General features: G+C 48.0%; 2 protein-coding genes across 4 annotated transcripts in view; one reads left to right on the top strand and one right to left on the bottom strand.

Annotated features, from left to right (window-relative positions):
* Positions 1 to 373: 373 nt before the first annotated feature.
* Positions 374 to 11,050, bottom strand: Gmfg (glia maturation factor gamma). 2 transcript variants are annotated; one of them, XM_038339823.1, is made up of 7 exons: positions 10,854 to 11,050; positions 6,417 to 6,513; positions 6,254 to 6,303; positions 4,847 to 4,896; positions 2,002 to 2,084; positions 940 to 1,013; positions 374 to 541 (listed from the first exon to the last, which is right to left on the bottom strand). In XM_038339823.1, the coding sequence occupies exons 1-7, from the start codon at positions 10,854 to 10,856 to the stop codon at positions 470 to 472; spliced, it is 429 nt and encodes a 142-aa protein (XP_038195751.1). In that variant the 5' UTR covers positions 10,857 to 11,050; the 3' UTR covers positions 374 to 469. The 2 variants fall into 2 exon arrangements, with proteins under 2 accessions (XP_038195751.1, XP_038195750.1); XM_038339822.1 differs by lacking the exon at positions 10,854 to 11,050 and adding an exon at positions 6,938 to 7,007.
* Positions 11,051 to 12,243: 1,193 nt separating this feature from the next.
* Positions 12,244 to 20,618, top strand: part of Samd4b (sterile alpha motif domain containing 4B) — a 38,762-nt gene continuing 30,387 nt past the window's right edge. For both annotated transcript variants that reach the window (XM_038339896.1, XM_038339895.1), the window contains exon 1: positions 12,244 to 12,296. The gene's annotated coding sequence lies outside the window, so the exon portion shown is untranslated. The remainder of the gene's footprint in view (positions 12,297 to 20,618) is intronic.

The following is a 20,618-nucleotide window of genomic DNA, read 5'->3' as shown; positions in this document are numbered from 1 at the left end:
GACACATAGCATTTAGTACCAAAAGATGCCTTCTAATCCCAGAGTGGAAGAAGAGGTGAAGAGAGGGGGTACTGCACTTTCTCCTCTTAAGGGCCTTTTCCCTCTTAGGAGTGATCCCTTCACAAATTCTAACATTCACCCAAAATTCCTTAAGGGGATCCAGGCCACCCCAGTTTCCCATTCCATCCCAGGAGGCTCCACAGTCCCCTCCCTTGGTGTCTAAGAAACAGGTGTCTTTTCCTCCCGCAGCCAGTTTTGTTCCACTGGAAGCGTTCTCCCCCTGCCGGCCACAAGCTGGAACTGCAGGGACTGTCGGCCCGCACCGACAAAGAGGCATCAGAACCTCATCAGAGCCGAGTTAAGGGTCGCTAAATTCCTGATTTTAAAACTTTTATTTAGCTCTTGGATGTTCATCAGCCTAGGAGTCTGAGTATTTAAGCGTAAGGATTCCATATCCCTGACTCAAAGGTCAACGAAAGAAAGCTAACTTTTCCTGAAGCCAGGACTCTGTGAGGTCGTCTGTGGTGCGGATTTCAAACACCTGGGTAGAGAGAAAGAGGTCTCAGCATTATGATCCAGTGAGGCTTCCTAACCCCTCGAACTAAGGAATCCAGACCCCAGCCCTCCTCCCTCAACCCCAGGAGTCCCAGAGCAGCCCTCCTCCCTCAGACCCTGGAGCCCCAGAGCAGCCCTCCTCCCTCAGACCCTGGAGTCCCAGAGCAGCCCTCCTCCCTCAGACCCTGGAGTCCCAGAGCAGCCCTCCTCCCTCAGACCCTCTAGTCCAAGCCCAACCCTTCCCTCAGATCTGAGGATCCAGGCCCAACCCTCCTCTCTCAGATCCAGGGGTCTGCTCCACAGTCCCCAGGGTTTTAACCCCTGGCTTCCTCCCCCAGACCCCAGGGTCACCCAGCCTCTCCAGAGCTGGGGCCCCCTCTGGACCTTCGTAAGCTCCGCCGTCTGCACCAGTCTGTTTTTGCTCCCCGCGTACATCATTTGTTGCTCAGGCTTGCAGCCTGTGTGGAGAAGAGAAGAATGGGTGTGGCTGGGGGCACGACTCCGGGCTGGTAAAACTCTAGCGGTTATGTAGACACTGCAGTTTAAGGAGGATTGTAGCAGGACCCTGAAGGCTGTACTCGGGGTTTCTAGATTTGTTTAGGAGCTTCCGGTTACAGTGAAGGTATCTGGGAAAAGGAAGATTCAGGCCTCTGGTGGGGACTTCCTGGTAACATGAACAAGAATGTGTGCACTCTTGACGAATCTAAGTGCCTACCTGCACTTCACAGCTCACACATACAACGTACCCCACACATATACATGATTACACTTTCTTTTCTTAGGCAGGGTCTCTCTATGTAGCCCAGACTGGTCTTGAACTCACTATATAGACAAGACTGACCTTGAATTTACAAAGATCTGCTTGCCCCTGCCTCCTAGGTGCCCTCCTGGGTGTGGGAACTAAGGGCTTGAGTCACCACCCCTGCCCCGTTTGTTGTTCAGATAAGGTTTCACTCTGTAGCCCAGGCTAGCCTGGGACTCACGCTCCTTCAAGCCTCAGCCTCCCGAGGGCTGAGACTACAGGCAGAACACAACTATGTCTGGCTACAGTACCTTCAAGGTACTTTTTTTGGAAGGGGGTTGTTTTGTGTTTGTTTGTTTGTTTGTTTGTTTGAAACAGGGTCGGTCTCTATAGCCCTGGTTGTCCTGGAACTTACTATGCAGACCAGGCTGGTCTCAAATTCACAGACAGTCTGTGTGCTGGCATTAAAGGCATGCACCAACATACTTTTTTTTTTTTTTTTTTGATGGTGCTTTTGGAATAGAACTCGGGGCTTGCAGCATCCTGGGCTGGTGCTCTACCATATCCATACTTATAGGTGCCTGTACCCACTTACATACACCTCCATATCCATACACACACCCGCACGCACACACGCATGCACACACACACTGCTCCTCGGCCTCTAAGACCCTTTCCTCAGGACAGTTAGAACTGTGTCTCACCCACAGGGCTGGAGAAGATGAAGCACAGAGGGTAAGACACCCTGCCATCGGCATGCATGTACTTGTAGCTGTAAACCACGAACCTACGGCAGAGAAAGGAAAGTCACACTAGAACCCAGGAAGCAGTCCAGTCGCTGTTCTTTGAGTTAATGTCCTTGGATCCAGAGCTGGTCATGGCAGCACCCACCTGTAATCCCAACACTTGCGAGGGATGCAGGAGGAGCTTAGGCTGAGTTAACCTCAGCTATACAGTGAGTTTGAGGCCAGCCTGGACTTTATCAGTTCCTGTTTCTACTTAAAAAAATTTAATTTAGCTGGGCAGTGGTGTAACATGCCTTTAATCCCAGCACTCAGGAGGCAGAGGCAAATGGATCTCTGTCAGTTCAAGGCCAGTCTGGTCTACAGAGTAAGTTCTAGGACAGGCTCCATAGCTACTGAGAAACCCTGTCTTGAAAAAACAAAAAGAAAAAAAAAAACGTAAGTGAGCTGGGCGATAGCTCAGCCTGTTAAGCGTGGTGCTTGCGCATGCGAGGTCCCAAGTTTGAACCCCGGGTCCGTGTGTTGTCACAGAGCGGTTCTGTGTCCCGTGTGTGTGTGTGTGTGTGTGTGTGTGTGTGTGTGTGTGTGTTTACTGTGTGTGTGAACATTCCCACACCCTCTTGTGCCGTGGGGGAAAAAAGAAAAAAAAAACCAAATTAATGTTGAGCTTTCTCAGCCACGGGGATATCACTTGGAGCACAGACGCCCAGGGAGATACCCTGGAACATGCGTGTGATGTGGGACTTGTGCTGGGCCCCACGCTTCCCTACTACAGCAATGGGACCTGAGGGCACAGCAATCACAAGGAGATGCTGAGAGCTGGTGCCTGACCCAGGAGGTGGAACTGGATGTGAGTCAGGATGCTACGCACCACCTCCAACGGGTCAGATTTCACACAAAAGACAAAGTCGGAAGAACATCAGCATTGAACCTCCCAGGGGCGAGGCCCAGTTCTGGGCCCTGGGTCTTTGCAGTTATCAAAGGTCCCTGAGCCTGGGAATGAGGTCCAAAACTGGAGAGACCAAAATAGAATTGAGTCAAGATGAAAGATGTGGACAGACCAGTTTGAGTCAGGCACAGTGGCATAGGCCTGTGGTACCAGCACTCAGAGGCTGAACCTGGCATAGGCCTGTGGTACCAACACTCAGAGGCTGAACCTGGCATAGGCCTGTGGTATCAGCACTCAGAAGGCTGAGTAAGAAATGGATGGAAATCAGAGAGGGCAGGGTGCATTTGAGAGGTCGGGGCAAGACCTGGAATTCATTTATTTATTATGTATACCATTTTCTGCCTGTGTGCATACCTGTGTGCCTGAAGAGGGCACCAGATCTCATTAAAGTGGGCTGTGAGCCACCACCATGTGGTTGCTGGGAAGTCAACTCAGGGCCCCTGGAAGGGCAGCCAGTGCTCTTAACCTCAGAGCCATCTCTCCAGCCAAGTCCTGGAATTGAAAGCTGACCTTGGCTACATATTGAGTTCAAGGCCAGCCTGGGATACGTGAGACCATTTTTCAAAGGAACAGCAAGAGGGGCTGGAGAGATGACTCTGTGGTTGAGAACATTTTGTCCTTGCACAGGACAGAAGATGAGTTCCCAGGAACCATACCAGGTGGTTCACATACACACATATACATAAATAATAAATTTAAAAAAATTTTGGTTTCTTGAGACAGTCTTTCTTTGTGTAACAATCCTGGCTGTCTTGGAACTCACTCTATAGGTCAGGCTGGCCTCAGATTCACTGAGATCCACCTGCCTCTGCCTCCCGAGTGCTGGGGTTAAAGGTGAGCACCACCAGCAACCGGCAAATTGCTAGAGATATGTCCCAGCAGTTAACAATTTTTGCCCTCACAGAGGACTAGGTTCAGTTCCCAGCACCCACAAGGTGGCTCACAACACTCGGTTCTAGGGCATCCAAAGCCCTTTTCTGGCCTCTGAGTACATGGTGCACAGACATACATGCATGCAAAACAACCATACACATAAATACAAAAAATTTTTCTGAGACAAGAGCTCACTTTCTAGCTCTGACTGTCCTGGAACTCACTTGGTAGACCAGGCTGGCCTCTGACTCACAGAGATCCTCCTGCCTCCACCTCCCAAGTGTGGGATTACAGGCGCTGTGCCACCAAACCTCGCCTTAAATATTTTTTTAAAGGTTTATTTATTTTTTATGTCTACAACATTCTGCCTCGATGTATGCCCGCACGCCAGAGGAGGGCACCAGATCTCAGTACAGATGATTGTGAGCCACCATGTGGTTGCTGGGAATTGAACTCAGGACCTCTGGAAGAGCAGCCGGTGCTCTTAACCTCTGAGCCTTCTCTCCAGCCCCCTTAAATATTTTTTAATTTTTAAAATGTCCTCCTGGTTTGTTTACCCTTTAAAAACTATTAGCATAAGGACTGGAAAGATGGCTCAGAAGTTAAGAGCACTTGCTGCTCTTTCAAAGACCTAGGTTCCATTCCCAGTACCCACATGGTGGCTCACAACTAAGTCCAGGAGATCCTATGTTGTCTTCTGATGTCTATGGGCACCAGGCATGCATATTGTACATAGATATAACTGCAGGCAAAATACTCATGTACATAAAACAAAATAAAGAGATCCTTATCATACTAGCATAAAATTCTGTAATAAAATCTTATCAAATCAACAAAAATTTCTAGACTATGACTTCTTGGCTTCAAACTCAGAGATCCTGAGCACATAGACAGAACTGGAGCCCCATGGCTCCCCAATTTGTAGGTCTTTTATCACTCTCTACCCATAGTCCTCCACACCACCCCTTCCCCCAGGATTCCTACCTGGGTTGTCTCTCTGGCAACTCAGATCTAAGTTCCTCTGGAGAAATGTTCTGAGAGAGAGAACAAATGATCATCATTCAGTTAGAGAAAGAGAGACAGGGAGGGAGGGAGGGAGGGAGGGAATAAATGATCATCATTCAGAGAAAGAGAGACAGTGAGGGAGGGAGGGAGGGAACAAATGACCATCATTCAGTTAGAGAAAGAGAGACAGGGAGGGAGGGAGGGAGGGAGGGAGGGAGGGAGGGAGTGAACAAATGACCATCATTCAGTTCATTAAATGAGCGCTTGAAATGTGCGGGGTCATTGTTCTAAGAAGCGAAGCGTGTGCAGATTCATTGAGTTTTCTCAGAACCATATAGGGAGGTCTTATTATGCCCACTTGCCAGCTACAGAAACTGAGGCACAGCAATGTCAAGGGACTTGCTCCATATTGCACAAGACAGTAAATGCTGGAGTTCCGATTTGAATCAGTGTTCCCATGGTAACCACTCCACTCTACTTCCTTTCAGGGGGCCCAAGGAAGCCCAGCTCCTCCTGGTCAATACCCTCCCCTGCAAAGAGCCTCAACCCCAGAAAGAAGGAAGGAAGGAAGGCTAATGCGGACAGCGAGGCCACAAAATGGAAGGCTTATCCAGTTATACAGGGTTGTTGGTGGCTTTGAGCTACCTTATCTAGAACGAAAGCCCTAGGTGCTAGCTAGTTTTATGTCACCTTGACATCTGAGGGGAGAAAACGTAATTGAGAAATTGTGTCTATTAGAAGGGCTGTAGACAAGCCTCTAAGGCACTTTCTTTAGTGATACAGGAAGACTCAGACCATTGTGGGTTTTGGGTCATTCCTGGGTTCTACAAGAAAGTAGGCTGAGCAAGCCATGGGAAACCAGTAAGCAACTCCCTCCATGGCCTCCACCTCAGCTCCTGCCTCCAGATTCCAGTGGGCTTTGAGTTCTTGCCCTGACTCCCATCAGTGGAACTGTGATTCAGGATATGCAAGCCAAATAACCCCTTTCTCCCCAGCTTGTGTGGGTCATGGTGTCACAGCAATAGTTAACCCTAGATAAAATACCTGGCTAGTTTCTTTTTAAAGGCAGGGGTAAGGCTTGAACTCACTATGTAGGATCAGGTTGGCTTCCAACACAGAGAGATCTGCCTGCCTCTGCCTTTTGAGTTCTGGGATTAAAAACCAGAACCACTGTGCACAACCTTTGTTTGACTTTTTGATACAGGGCCTCTTGCAGCCCGGACTAGCCTCCAGCTAACGTTGTGGCCCTCCCATCTCCACCTCTAGAGTGCTGGCATTACAAGCATGTGTCATTGTACCTTGTTTATGAGGTACCCAGGGAGCAATCTACCAACTCTGTCCCCAGACCTCTCACTGTATTCAGGGGTCCCACATCCTGGCCCTCACCTGGAATTCTTCCTCCAGCACCACCATCTGCCGGTCTTTGTCCACTTTCACTGGAGAGGGATAGAACACAGGTTACAGGTCCCTCCCATCCCAGAGGACACTAGCCCAGCCCTCTCTCCCTGTCACCCCTGCCCCACCCTTCCATAGGGCAGAAGTCACTGACTTATGATGGCTGCATTGTCGGTCTCTTTTCGGAAGCGGAATTTCCTCAGCTTTTCCTTTAACTCCGGGTCCACTTCACACACCACCAGGGAGTCCGACTGCCAATAGGACAGGGAGGAGTTGAACTGGCTTGGCCTCTAGCCTGGCTCTTTTCTTGACTCAGTTTCCCCATAAACCAGGGAAGAAGCTGAAGCTAACCCATGTGAGAGGACTTTGGCAAACACCTCGGTGGGTGCCAGTCACTGGGACACACGGCTCAGCTCCGGGTGTAGACAGGGCAGGTTCTACCTTCCTGGTAGGTACTCATGGATTAGTCCAGAAAAACCCAAGGATCTGCTTGCTTGGGGCCAAAATAAAACCACCACCTCTCTGCCCTAGCTAGATTCTTTGCCTCAGCTGGGTACCTTCCTTCCCTGCCTGTGACCTTCATCCTCCAGCTGACCTTCATCCAGGTACCCTCCTTGACCCAGTCCACCCTAAACAGCAGGCCCAAGCCCTTCCTTGCCACCCAGGCCCTCTGACCATGGCTTTTCTGTCCTCAGGCCTCCTCTCAGTTCCGCTGTCTTCTAGGGGTGGGGACCCAGGCTGAGGGGCGGACTGGGAAGGGGAAGGTTTCACTTAACACCACATCCTGTTTATGCCCAGCCTGGGACAACTGTCACAAAGGGCTCCTCCCCTTCCTTCCTTCCCTGCATCTGCCAGAACCCAGGAGGCCTTGTGACCACTGAGATGGAGGTTCGAATACACAGTGAGGCTTGCCCCACTATCCGGCCCCAGCTAAGGAAATCCACGACTCAGGTCTGGGATCGCTGTGACGATAACAGCTTCAGTTATCCCCCAGATTGACAGATATGCCCAATAGTTAGCAAGCCCGGTGTCGTGGAATACACCTTCAGTTCCTGCACTTCGCAGGCAGAAGCAGGTGGATTTTCATGAGACTGAGGTCAGCCTGGTCATTATAGTGATTTCTAGGACAGCCCTGCCAGGGCCACTGTTAGAACGTAGTCCAGGAGTGGAGCTGTGCGAGGATTCTCAGTGCTTATGACAAACTCCAAGACTAGACCGGCATCTTGTGACCTCCGTTTCTTCAAAACATGGTTTTTGTTTGTTTGCTTGTTTGGTTTTTGGTTTCTTGAGACAAAGTTTCTCTGTGTAGCCCTGGCTGTCCTGGAACTTGCACTGTAGACCAAGCTGGCCTTGAACTCACAGAGATTCCCTTGCCTCTGCATTCTGAGTGCTGGGATTAAAGGTGTGTGCCACCAAGCCTGGCCAGAATTGCTCTTAGAAAGTATTTTGCAGGCCATCCTGGGCTACATATTTCAGCTTTTTGTCAAATACAGCAAAACAGAGCCAGTCCTCTCACTCTAGCATTTGGGCATTTGGAAGATAAAGACAGGAGATCAAGAGTTAAGGCCACTTGTGGCTACATACCAAGTCTGAGGATAACAAGGGCCACAGTGAACCCAGCCTGGACCTACATGAGATCTGAGAGAGAGAGAGAGAGAGAGAGAGAGAGAGAGAGAGAGAGAGAGAGAGAGAGAGAGACAGAGACACAGAGAGAGAGACACAGAGAGAGACAGAGAGACACAGAGAGAGACAGAGAGAGAGAACACAAAATTAAAAAACAAACAAAACAAACAAAACAAAAACAACGGGGCTCCGGAGATGGCTCACCAGCTAAGAGCAGTTAAAAACATTGGCAGCCTGGAGGTGCTGGTGCACACCTTTAATCTCAGCACTCAGGAGGCAGAGGCAGGTGGATCTCTGTGAGCTGAACCCAGCCTGGTCTAGAGAGCAAGTTCCAGGACAGCCAGAGTGACACAGAGAAACCCTGTCTCGAAAAACCAACACCAACAAAACAAAAGAGCACTGGTTACCCTTGGTGAGGATCAGCGCTCGATTCCCAGCACCTACACGGTAGTCCATGATCATTCTGTAACTCCAGTTCCAGGGCATCCTACACCAGTTTCGGACCTCTGTGGCTACCAGACATACATGTCGTATACATACATACATTTGCAGGTAAAACACTCACACACACAAAGTAAAATAAATCTTAAAGAATAAAAAGGAACAACAAGCAAAAACTTCAGAAAATCTGATAAAACAAAGGAGTGTTGAGGGGTTGCGTGTAGCTCAGCAAAAGCTTGTGTTAATACACACAAGGCCTGGCTTTTTGTTCTCATGCAAAACACACACACATACACACACACGAAGTACTCATATTCCCGTTCCCCTTCTTAGAAATGGAATCCTGGGTAATATGACCTACTTAAATGCATAAATTTTAAAAAATCAATTAATAAACTCAATTGTTCTATAAAGAAGCAATACAAACAAAGTTTATGAGAAAATCATATGTATTTTAGTGAATAAATACAGGCAAGAAAAAATATTCCTAATCCCTAGCTCTGCTTGGCTTTCTGTGCTGGCTCTCCTTTCTAACAATGGACAGACCCCATCACTGGTCTCCATCCCACCTGCCAGGCCACCTCTACAGCTATTTTCCAACCCTTCCCATGATCTGTCCCTGTCCCTTGATGACTCTTCCTCTGAGGTCTAGTGAAATGTTAGTTCTTCCACTTTCAAAATGAACAGCTTCGTCTCCAGCCATTTGTGGCGAGACACGTGTAATCCTCAGGAGGCTGAGGCAGGAGTATTGGCCAGCTAGGGGTATATAACAAGACACCATCTCCAAAGACCAAAAATAAGGGGGCAGGGGGATAGAGCAATAGTTAAGAGCACTGGCTGCTCGTCCAGAAATCTCACGTTCCATTTCCAGAACACACGTGAAGTCTAAGAACTATCTATAACTCTACTTCCAGGGGATCCAATGCCCTCTTCTGGTCTCCATGGGCACCAGGCATGCATGTGGCACACAGAAAAACATGCAGGCAAAAGACCCATACACATACAATAAAAACTGATCTATAAACAAACATTAATCTAGCTGGCACTGTAGCTCAATTGGTGGAGTACTTGTCTAGTATGCATGCCCTGGGCACAATCCCCAGCACCATATAAACTATATAAAGTAGCACATTTAGCACTCGAGAGGAGCAGGCAGGAGGGTCTACAGTTCAAGGTCATTCTGAGGCCCACCTGGGCTGAGATGTCTCAAAAATAAATAGCTGGGTTTGGTGGTGCACGCCTTTCATCCTGGTACCCAGGAGCCAAAGGCAGATGGATCCTCTATGGATCTGAAGGCAGCCTGGTTTACATGGCCAAGTTCCAGGACAGCTAGGGCTACACAGTGAGACCCTGTCTCAAAACAAACAGGGTCACGGAGTTTGCTCAGTAGATTCAGGTGTGTGGTGCAAAGCCTGACCACATAAGTTTGAACCCACACGGCAAAACAGAACTGATTCTTCTTGTTCTCTGTCACTTGTATGGCTTGGCAAACACACCTGCTGCTTATTTTCTTCCAAACTTTCCCAAAACAACTGTCTATACTTGCTGTTTCCCAATTTTCTCTTAAACTCCATGCCACGATGCTAGATTGATTGACTGATTGATTTATAGGGTATTTTTTTTTTTTTGAGACAGGGTTTTTCTGAGTAGCCCTGACTGTCCTGAAGCTCACTTCTGTGGACCAGGCTGGCCTTTAATTCAGATGTCCACCTGCCTCCACTTTTTGAGTGCTGGGATTAAGAACATGCACCACCACACCTGGCTCTTAAACTATTTTAAAACTTTTTATGTGTGTTTTCCTGCAGAAGTCAGAAGAGGATGGCAGATTCCCCTGGAACTGAAATTACAGTTGTAGTCTCCATGCAGGTGCTAGGAATTGAAGCCAGGTCCTCTGGCCTAGCAGTGAATCCTACTAACTGCGGATCCGTCTTTCACCTCAGAAAAACGTCTTAAAACAAAGCAAAGTTCCAAGTAAGGGGTGGGTGGTTAGCCCACATTTGAAAGGAGAAGTGCAACTTTTCTAGTATAAGAAAGAGTCTAGGGGCTGGCGAGATGGCTTAGAGGTTAAGAGCACTGCCTGCTCTTCCGAAGGTCCTGAGTTCAATTCCCAACAACCACATGGTGGCTCACAACCATCTGTAATGAGATCTTGTGCCCTCTTCTGGCCTGCAGGCTTATCTCCCTCCCCCTCCCCCCTCCCCTCCCCCCTTTTTTTTTTTTTTTTTTTTTTTTTTTTTTTTTTTGAGACAGGGTCTCATTATATACATAGACCAGGCTGACTTCTAATTTACAGAGAAGTCCCCTCTACCCCTCTGTCTTTGTTGGGATTAAAGACTTGCGCCACTACGCCCAGTTCCTTCTACTCCTTCTTGCTACCACTTTACAGTCTTCGTTTAGTGTCCATTTCTTTTTTCAAACCAAGTGTCCTCATTTTCAGTCATTTTCAGAGTCCCGTCTGATCCTAGTCTTCATTCATCCCCCCATACACTCTTTGGGAATGGTCACCCACTCCCAAAGCTTCAATTACCATCTCTAATGATCCTTAAATCCTGGTCTTCAGCCTGAGTTTGTGGCTGGGTGGGGCAATGCTTTTGACTTCGCTGTTGGGCGTCCGACACTGAGCTTCTTCTCTGGGACCCGATCTCCCAGAGAGCTTTGTCCTGGACCTTTCTCTTCCGCCCTGGGGCCAGCCAGTGGCAAAAGGCACTTCAGAGGGTCACCTAGGCGTCTCTCCCATCTCCTCCCCTTCCCAGGGTCCCTCCCAGATGCAACCCCGCCCCAACTACCCAGGTAGGTCCCGGGACTCCTCCGGCGTCCCGTTCCTTCCCATCCCACCTCCCCGTGTAAACCAGAGGCGTGGCTTCTAAACTTCTAACTCAAGACCTCCCGGGTCTTGGATCCCTTCCGCATCCCCCCCCCCCCACCCCCAAGTCACTTCAGCACAAGTGCAAACTCCCTCCAGTGGCCAAACATCTGGTCGCAGCTCATTTCCTACTACTGCCTGTCGTAAACTAGACACTCCACCCTGACTGGAGTTCTCAGAACAAGCCACATTGCTGTCATTCTTCTGGAGCGCCGGCTCCTTTCCAATCAGTTCATCCCGACGCAGGACAGTTTGTGGACGGACTAAGATCATGACAAAAGTGACGGGAGCGATCTCCATTTATTGACGGTCTCTTTTGTGCGGGGGTCTTCTCTTCTTTCCACCCTTAAAGGGCCGACCTCGCTCATCTGTGTCACTTTAGGCGCGGCCAATCCGCACCAAGAGCCGGAATGCAGCATTGTCACCCCAAATGGCGAAGGCCCTACACTGTACAGACCTTGGGCCGGGCGTGACCGAGGGGCAGGGAGGAGGGGGGCCTTGAACGCCAGAATGAGGAATTGTGACTTGGTTCGCCGCCGCTGAGTTAGACGGCCGCGAGGCTGACCCCTGCGGGCCCGGAGGCCCAATCGCGGGCTCCGCCAGACTGTTGCCCGGAGCAACGCGGCGCGCGCCCCTCCCCTTCCCGGCCCTTTGCCCTCCTCCCGGGGCCTGGCCGTCTGCCCATCACCCCCAAGTCCGACCAATCGCAGTGAGGAGAGGGCGGGCCTTCAGGCCTCGTTCCAGCCCCGTCTCTCCCTTCCCGGCCAGAACCCCGCCTTTCTCGCCGCACACCTCCCACCCTTCGGGCTGCCCTCGCCGCCAGTTGGCTGGGTTTGCCGTCCGTCAATCGGGTGTGAGCTAATGCTGGCGCGCAGTGTCCCACCGGGGCGGGGCCAGGGGCGGTGACGCACGGCGCGGTGACGCAGCGCGACGACGGCGGCGGCGGCGGCGGCGGCGGCGGCGGCGGTGGCGGTGGTCGGTGCGGGAGGAGGGAGGGGAGCTCTGGGGCCGGAGAGGGGGCGACGGCTGCGACGGCGGCGGCAGCGGCGCGGGTGGCGGCGGCTGCCTGAGGAGGCGCGGGTTGCGGAGGCGGCGGAGGCCGAGGCGGTGAGTCTCGGGCAGGGCCGGGCCGGCGGGCGCGGGGCGGCGGCGGTCGAGGCGCGCGGCGCTCCCCTCAGGGCGACCCAGGCCGCGCGGCCGGCCCCGCCCCCTCAGGGACCCCGCGTCGCTGGCTGCGGCGGGCGGCGGACTCTGGCCTCGGGAGGCCGGGGGAGCCCCGAGGACCCTTTAGGACCCCGCGCTCAGCCCACTTCTCCCTACCCGGGCCCCTTCCTCAGCTTCTTCCCCAAGCCCTCACGCCCCGGGGATAGTCGAGGGACCGGGCGGGGACCTCTGTCTTGACCCGGCACGCATCTGCCTGGTCCTCCGGCACGGCTCCTGCGGCCTCCCCGGAGACCACCCTCAGCTTTCAACTGCCTCCTCCGAGGACCTTCCCTATGGATCCCCGCCCTTTCGTCCCTGCTTCCCCGTCCCCCCCCCTCCCCATCCTCCTCCAGTATCGCAACACATTCCTTGGTGGCTACTCCTCATCAGTCTCAGGCATCTCCCTCAGGAACCTCCCCGAAGCCCCCAAACAGCCCCCAGACACCCCTTCGGTATTTAGACCCCTCCCTAATCTCATTACATATTCCATCCATCTTCCTCATACTTCCTCTTCACATACCCCAGAATTTTACCCACTCACCTTTCCTCATTCTAGAAATCTTAGAGATTTTCGCTCTTATCCCCCAAATACTTCAGAATGCCCCGGTGAACCCTACATCTTCCTTGAGAAGCTTGCATATCCCAGAGCAGTATTCTTCAGATACTATTGAAATGCTCTTCCATCTCAAAACCCACCTGGAGGACCACTCCTCTCATTGCTTCCATCTCTCATGTGCACCCCACCCCCTTGTCATATCTCTTGGACCCTTCTATAGATTTCCAAAATCCGGCCCAGAGACCTCATGTTCTGCAAATTTTTCCCACCTTGGAATGTTCTAGACTAGATTACCTCTATGTACTCCAACTATTTTCTCCTGAATCCCCACACTTACTAATCTTTAAAGTCTCCAGAGAGCTCTTCTCATATTCCAAAAACCTGTTCCAAATCCCCTCTTATGTATCCCAATTCCTTTCCAGTAACACACACCACATATTTTAAAAAATTGTCTAAGGACTCCAGAAAGTTCCCTCACAGCCTCTGTATTCTCTAGAACTCTACTTGGATAACCCAAAAATCTGAAATTTACCCCTTGTAGCCTTAGATAGCTTTCTCAAACTCCTCTGTACAACCCTGAAATATCCCTCTAAGAAACAGCCATCAGGATGCCCTAGCATCAGAAACCCCAGTAACCCTGAAACGGCCCTTAAAATACTACTCAGAGACCCTGACATCCCTAGGACCTTTGGATCTATTTCTTTGACTGTCTTACTAAAAGACTTTCTCCTAGCTATCTCTTCCTCAGAACCCCCACTCTCCATAACCATCTTTAGAAAGCCTTCCACACCTACCTAATCTTCCTTCAGTATAAATGAACATCCAGAATATTTTGTGAAAAGCCTACTCTGATAACACCAGGTCTTCTCTAGGAGTCCTGTCCTACCCTATCCCCTGTGTGCTCTTTTTAACTTTACTTGAGGTTTCTCATCAAAGCCACCCCCCATGTGGGGTGTGTGAGTGTGTGTGTGTGTTTAAGGATCCTTCTGTCAGGACCTCTCTCAGAAGACCACTCCTTTCCCCAAGACACTCTTTAGAGAAATTTCCTCCCAAACTCTGTGTCAGTAATCTCTGGTACTTTCTGGGAACCCTCCCTCAGTTTTCCCCTCTGACATTCCCAATCTTATTTCAGGGCTCTGTTAGATTTATCCCAATGAGGATAAATCTGTTCTCACTTTCTTTTATCCTCCCATTCTCATTTCTTTGGAATCATAGACCCTTCTGGAGTCTCAGCCTACTTCCCCCACTATTTCTTCAGAGACCCCATCATTCTTCAGATTCCCAGCTCCCAAATTCCTCTACTTCTAGAAATTCCAATGCTTGGAGACTCTTCTCTCAGATTGACTGACTGACCTACCCACCTTCCTTCCTTCCTCATCCTCATAGGTCTCTCTCCGTTCAGACATGGAAAGATCTTTAACACCCACTTAGAGACTTGTTTAGGACTTCGATTTCATCCCTTTCATTTTTGAAGACCCCTTACTGAAGAATTCCCTTTTTCTTCTGTCAGTGGCTCTCAAAGTATGGTTAGAACTGCAGCAGCACTGGTTGGAAAATGTGAATTCTTGGGTCTTACTCAGACAGAATCAGAAAACTTCGGAGGAGAGCCCAGCAATCTTAGTTTTAAATGATCCTGTTGTTTCCGATGTATGCTCAAGTTTGAGAACCACTGTTTCTAAGAGGTTCTTTCTCTTTCTGTAAAAAAAGTCCTTCTATAAGAGCCCTAAAGATGTGCCTCTAAGCACTGCTATGCATCCCTATTTTCCTGGGAATCTACTATGTGAAGTACCCATCCTCCAGAAAGACTTCTTACCCACTTTGAAGGATCTTGGCTTCTCCACAAGGTTACCCCACCCTCTGAGTAATTACTTCAGATTCTGCCTCTGAATGGTTCCCTTTCAGCTCTTCCTCAGCACTTTCTCCTTCTACCTGCCCCTCTGGCCCATCCTAGAGCTTTTGCTGCTTTTGCTTTAAATTGCTACCTCCTTGAACACACATGTCCCACTCATCTCATTTCTCTCTCTCCCTGTGGGCAGCTTCAGGTCTTCTATGTCTTAACTGCCAAGGACCCTCCGTGCACTTCATAGAGCACCAGTCACTTTCCTGCTTGTAGTTTATATTGACTTGCCCACTTAACCCTCACTGGACAGGAAACTAGAAGGACAGGCTGTATCTGAGTGTGCCAGGTGTTCCAGGGAATTAGTGAGCAGTACACCGTTCCTGCCCCATTCTCCCTTTCATCCATCACTCTGTTCAGTCCCCTTGTCTATCCTCCTGCCCACTGCTTCTGTTCATGGAACTATTCTTGGCGCTGATTCTGAGCTGTCATGTGTTCTCTCTTCTGGTGACCTACCTCACCCCATCTTGGTTAGCTTCTCAGTCTCTCTGAGTTTCAGATCTCTATACTACTCTCAACTTTTTCCAAGAGAATCCATTCCTCTGCAGGGCCAAGAAAAAGAAATAGAAAAGCCCAAGATAAACTCTGTCTTTAGGGGGCTCACTGTCTAGTAGAGGGCTTGGGCAGGTGCACCACAGAGTACATGAGATGCAGATTATATGCTGTGGGGATTCAGCTATTTGGAAAGACTTCATGGAAAAAGTATTTAGGTGAGGTAGTGTTTCATGGGAATCAGAACCACAATGAGGGGCTCCTAAGCAGGGAACTCAGTTTAAATAGACACTATGCTTTTTTTTTTTTTTTTTTTTATGGTGCTGGGAATTGAACTCAGGACCTGGGGCACAAAAGAAAAGTGGTTAATGACTGAGCTACATCTGAAGCCTCAAGAAAGCGTCACTCTCACCCATAGTTTCTTCTGTATATGAGCAGAGTTGAAGGAAGCACTCTTTCATTTGCATGATATTTTATAGCTACACTGGAGTGACCCACAGGTGTAACAGGGATTGCTGTTTACTGAATACTTATGTTTGCTAGGTACTATTCAAGTGCCTTGTCCGTGTGGCCTCATATCCATGGGACCCTGAGGTAGATAAACTATGATTATCTTCATTTTACATATGGTGAAGTGAAGGACAGGTGGGACTAATAGAAGGTCTGTGGACCCTGCCCATTCCAAAATGATAGTGCCTTGGGTCAGAGAGTTGGATTTTCTATTCAGATAGGGGTTGGGCGTGACCCTTATGTTTCCACAGCTGAAAAAAATGAAGGTGATAATGTTATCTTACTTTATGGACTAAGTTAATGGATGTAAAGTACTTAGAACAATGTCTCACACATGCTTGAGTGCTGTGAGCAGAAAGTAGTTAATGCTAGCCAAGGTAGAATCTTAGCACAAAGTAGTTTAAAAGAGAGATTTTGAACTCCAACAGGCATGGGAGGGAGGTGTGCAGGGGAGTGGGGTGAGGGCTAATTGGCCCATATTACTTGAAAAATCCAGACTGCTTATAGCTGCATTCAGAGGTTCAGATAATAATCCTGACCTTCACATTTCTCCACTAAGTTAGTAGCTTCTTCCTTAACAGGTTTCTGCTTGTGGTGACAGATACTGCCCTCAGCAACCCCAGCTTTAAACTCTACCTCTTTAGCAGCCGCAGTGGGGGAAAAAAACTCTTCAAAGTCCCAGTTTGAAACAGTTTTTCTCCTTAGTAGTTATGAGACAGTTGATGATACTACTTGGCTGTGTTTGGGGTTCTGTGCTCTGCAACTGGGTCTCTTACTGAAGCATATAGGATTGTGAGTCCGTCCCATGAGCTTTGTGAGTACTGGCGGTTCTTCTTTTCTTTGTCCCCACCTCGACTAATCCTCTACTCTGTGATTATTTGGGTCCAAAGAAATATAATGGCCAATATGATCCTACAGACTTTGTTTCTGGCTCTCATTAGGAGAGGCAGGGAGGAGATGAGTGGTTTTATTTGCTGGCTTTAGAACATAGAATGTAATAGTCTGGATTTCTAGGGCCTAGAACTTTGGAGAGGTTTTGTTTGTTTTAGTGGAAACTTGTCAAATAGATTGTGGTTGAAAGTAGGTTATAAAACAGCAGTATATGAACTATGCAAGGGTTTCTCTTTTCTTTTTTTTTCTTTTTGTGAGGAAGGATTTTTTTTTCTGTTTAGCCCTGGAACTCACTCTATAGATCAGACTGGCCTTGATCTCAGAAATCCTCCTTCCTCTGCCTCCCAAGTGCTGGGACTAATGGTGAGCACCACCACTGCTCAGCAAACTAGAACTATGCAAGTCTTAAATATCCCTATCAGTGAGTGATCATTAATCTATAGAGGGAGATATTTTAGATATTGGAGATTTAGCTGAGAATGAAACAAAGACTTGAAACTCACAAAGTTCTTATTTTGATGGAGAAGAGCAAGTACTGCATTAAAAGATGGCTCATTAGGTAAAGCATTTGCCTGGCAACCTGAGTTTGATTCCCAGAACCCATGTAAAGGTGAAAGGAGGGAGTACTGACACCACAAGTTGTCTTCTGACTTCCACATGCATGTTGTGGCAATGTGTGTTCACACAGACACAAAACACTAACATTTTAAAGAGAAGCATGAGTGTGATATGTGCTATGAAGGAAATGAACGAGTGTAGAGGTGATCACTATAGACGGAGTGGCCAGAAATGGCCTTGTTGAAGAGGTGACAATTGAGCCTGATAAGCAAGAAAGAGGAGTGCACCGGTTGTGGGAAGACCAGGAAGTGAGACGTTCTAAACCTAGCATTGCTGCATGCAGAGGAAGGACTGCTGCACGGTGGAGAAATGCATCACAGCTGTTTCTTGAGAACCTGCTCTTTGTCAGATGCTATGGTGTAGCAGTGGATAATACAACCACAACTTTCCCTTCCCTCATGCCTCTTGAAGGAGCTGCAGCCTTTGAAGAAGCACCATCTGTGAATGTATTTTTGAGGAAAGTGAGGGAAATTGGGACAGGTCTGATCTGAAGTTTGATGAGGAGGATTGGGAACATTTATGTGTTTATGAGCAAAAATGATAATGCACTCGTGTGAAAGTCAGAGGACAGCTTGTGGGAATTGGTTCTTCTTCTACCATATGGATTTCAAGGATCCAACTCAGGTTATCAGGCTTTCTCTGTAGCTTTGGAGCCTATTCTGGAACTAGCTCTTGTAGACCAGGCTGGCCTTGAACTCACATTCACCTGCCTCTGCCTCCCGATTGCTGAGATTAAAAGAGTGTGCCACCACTGCCCGGCTAGTAACAAGCATCTTAATCTGCTTAGCCATGTTTCTGGCACAGATAAGAACATATGTAGCTGCCACTAAGAAAAAGTATCTAGGGGCTGGAGAGATGAGATAGTTCAGCAGTTAAAGATCACTGGCTGTTCTTCCAGAGGACTTTGGTTCGGTTCCTACCACCACATGACAGGTCACACCATCTAAAATTCTGGTTCCAGGGGATCTGACACTTTCTTCTGACCTTTTCAGCTATTGCACACTTGCAGGCAAAAACACCCACACACATAGAATGAAAATAAAATAAATCTTTAAGAAAAATACAGCTAGACAGATAGTCCTCCTGTTGCTGCCATACCTGCTGTACACTTGTATGCTCAATGAACTTGGCTTGGGGGTTTTGTTTTGTTTTGTTTTGTTTTTTAAATATTTATTTATTATGTATACAATATTCTGTGTGTATGCCTGCAGGCCAGAAGAGGGCAGCAGACCCCATTGCAGATGGTTGTGAGCCACCATGTGGTTGCTGGGAATTGAACTCAGGACCTTTGGAAGAGCAGGCAATGCTCTTAACCTCTGAGCCATCTCTCCAGCCCGGGGGGTTTTGTTTATTATTATTATCATTATTATTATTATTATTATTATTATTACTACTACTACTACTACTACTACTATTTGTTTTTCTTTAAAATAAAACAAAAAAACAGGTGGGTGTTCATACCTGAAATCCCAACATTCCAGGTCTTGGGAGGCAGAGGCAGGAAGTTCAACATTATGAGTTTAGGAACAACATTGGCCTACATGAGTCCCAAGTCATCCAGGGCTAAATAGCTAGACCCTATCCGTTTCACCCCGCCCACCCCACCCCATGAAAAACATGAGGTTGTGGGGGCACATGCCTGTCATCTCAGCACTCAGAAGGCAGGGAGATCTCCAGTTCTAAGTCAGTTCAGCTTCATAACAAGACCATGTGGTTCTGGGACTGGGGGCGGGGGAACGGTGGGACTACATCTTTAGGACAGTAAAGAAACTAAGATGACAGAAGAGTCTGAGATGTCCACAGAGGTGAAGATTTACTTATAGGAGGACAAGGGAATAGGGAATGTTCTGTGGGAGATAGAAAGTCAAGAGATTTTGGGATAGGAAAAGGAATAGCAATTTCCCTTGTACTCTAGGGTTTCCCAGAGTGTCTATGATGCACTTAGCGTCCAGTGGCCCTGGTTGACTTCTCTCCTCTCTGTTTCCCTAGGACAATTCATTAACAGAAAAGGCTCTTTTTTGCTGAGACAGTATATACTCTTTTGTGTGTACATATTTTTGAAATTTCTAAAAACAATAGTTCTTACAAAAAATATTTTGGATTCTTTTGTCTTTTGACACACTCTGGTTTGATAACTAGCCTATTTGTTCATAAAATGTGTTTCTCAAAGGCCTAGGTCAAGAACTATAGAAGAACTAGGCACCAGAGGTCTGGTGTTGAGGGAAGAGGGGTGTAACTCAATAGTACTGTGCTTGTCAAAGCATGTGAAAAGTCTGTGATTTAATCCTTATCATTACATACATACATAACACATAAATGGCACATACATTTATGAGACATAATAGCCTTTTATAAATGGGAAAAATAAGTTAGACAGAGGGAAGACACTACTTACAACTGCGTAAGATCTGTAGGGCCCAAACACTATGCCTTCAGATCTCCTGTTCTTTTTTTTTTCTTTTCAAGATTTATTTATTTATTATGTATATAGTGTTCTGCACCAGACTTCATTACATAACCCATAAGCCCAACTTCTAGGCATCAATGGGGACTTCCGGGAAGCTTCAGCATCTTTATTGAGAGCAGGTTTGGGGCTGGAGAGATGACTCAGAGGTTTAGAGCACTGACTGATCTCCCAGAGGACCTGAATTCAATTCCCAGCAACCATATGGTGGCTCACAACCATCTGTAATGAAGTCTGGTGCAGAACACTATATACATAATAAATAAATAAATCTTGAAAAGAAAAAAAAAGAACAGGAGATCTGAAGGCATAGTGTTTGGGCCCTACAGATCTTACGCAGTTGTAAGTAGTGTCTTCCCTCTGTCTAACTTATTTTTCCCATTTATAAAAGGCTATTTATGTCTCATAAATGTATGTGCCATTTATGTGTTATGTATGTATGTAATGATAAGGATTAAATCACAGACTTTTCACATGCTTTGACAAGCACAGTACTATTGAGTTACACCTCTCTTCCCTCAAGCCTTACATATATCTTTTAAATTAGATCCCAAGCACTTGAGAAGCTGAAGGAGGGGTATCTCAAATTCAAGGCCAGCTGGAGAACCTGTCTCAAACAGTAAAAAAATAGATGTTTGGGGATTCAGGCGAACTTACCTGTGAAGAGCTGTTAGAATAGGACTTGTGAGGGACGGGATGTGATGCAGGAGCAAAGTCTTTGGGCTAGCTGTCGTCCTATACATTGTTTAGTCTCAGTCTTCTTACAGCTTCACTGAAGAAGCTGAATTATTTGCCAAA

This window comes from Arvicola amphibius, chromosome 8 (assembly GCF_903992535.2).
Source record: "Arvicola amphibius chromosome 8, mArvAmp1.2, whole genome shotgun sequence".
Classification (NCBI taxonomy): Eukaryota; Metazoa; Chordata; class Mammalia; order Rodentia; family Cricetidae; genus Arvicola; species Arvicola amphibius.
The sequence above is the reverse complement of the archived record's forward strand: the minus strand, read 5'-3'. Positions and strand labels throughout refer to the sequence as shown.

Bases quoted from the DNA above. Each gene is read 5' to 3' on its own strand.
- Gmfg (XM_038339823.1), bottom strand. The intron at 2,085-4,846 runs GTAGGAATCCTG...TCTCTGCCGTAG, and splicing joins TTGCCAGAGAGACAACCCAG to GTTCGTGGTTTACAGCTACA. The intron at 542-939 runs GTCCAGAGGGGG...CTCTCTACCCAG, and splicing joins AGACGGCGGAGCTTACGAAG to GTGTTTGAAATCCGCACCAC.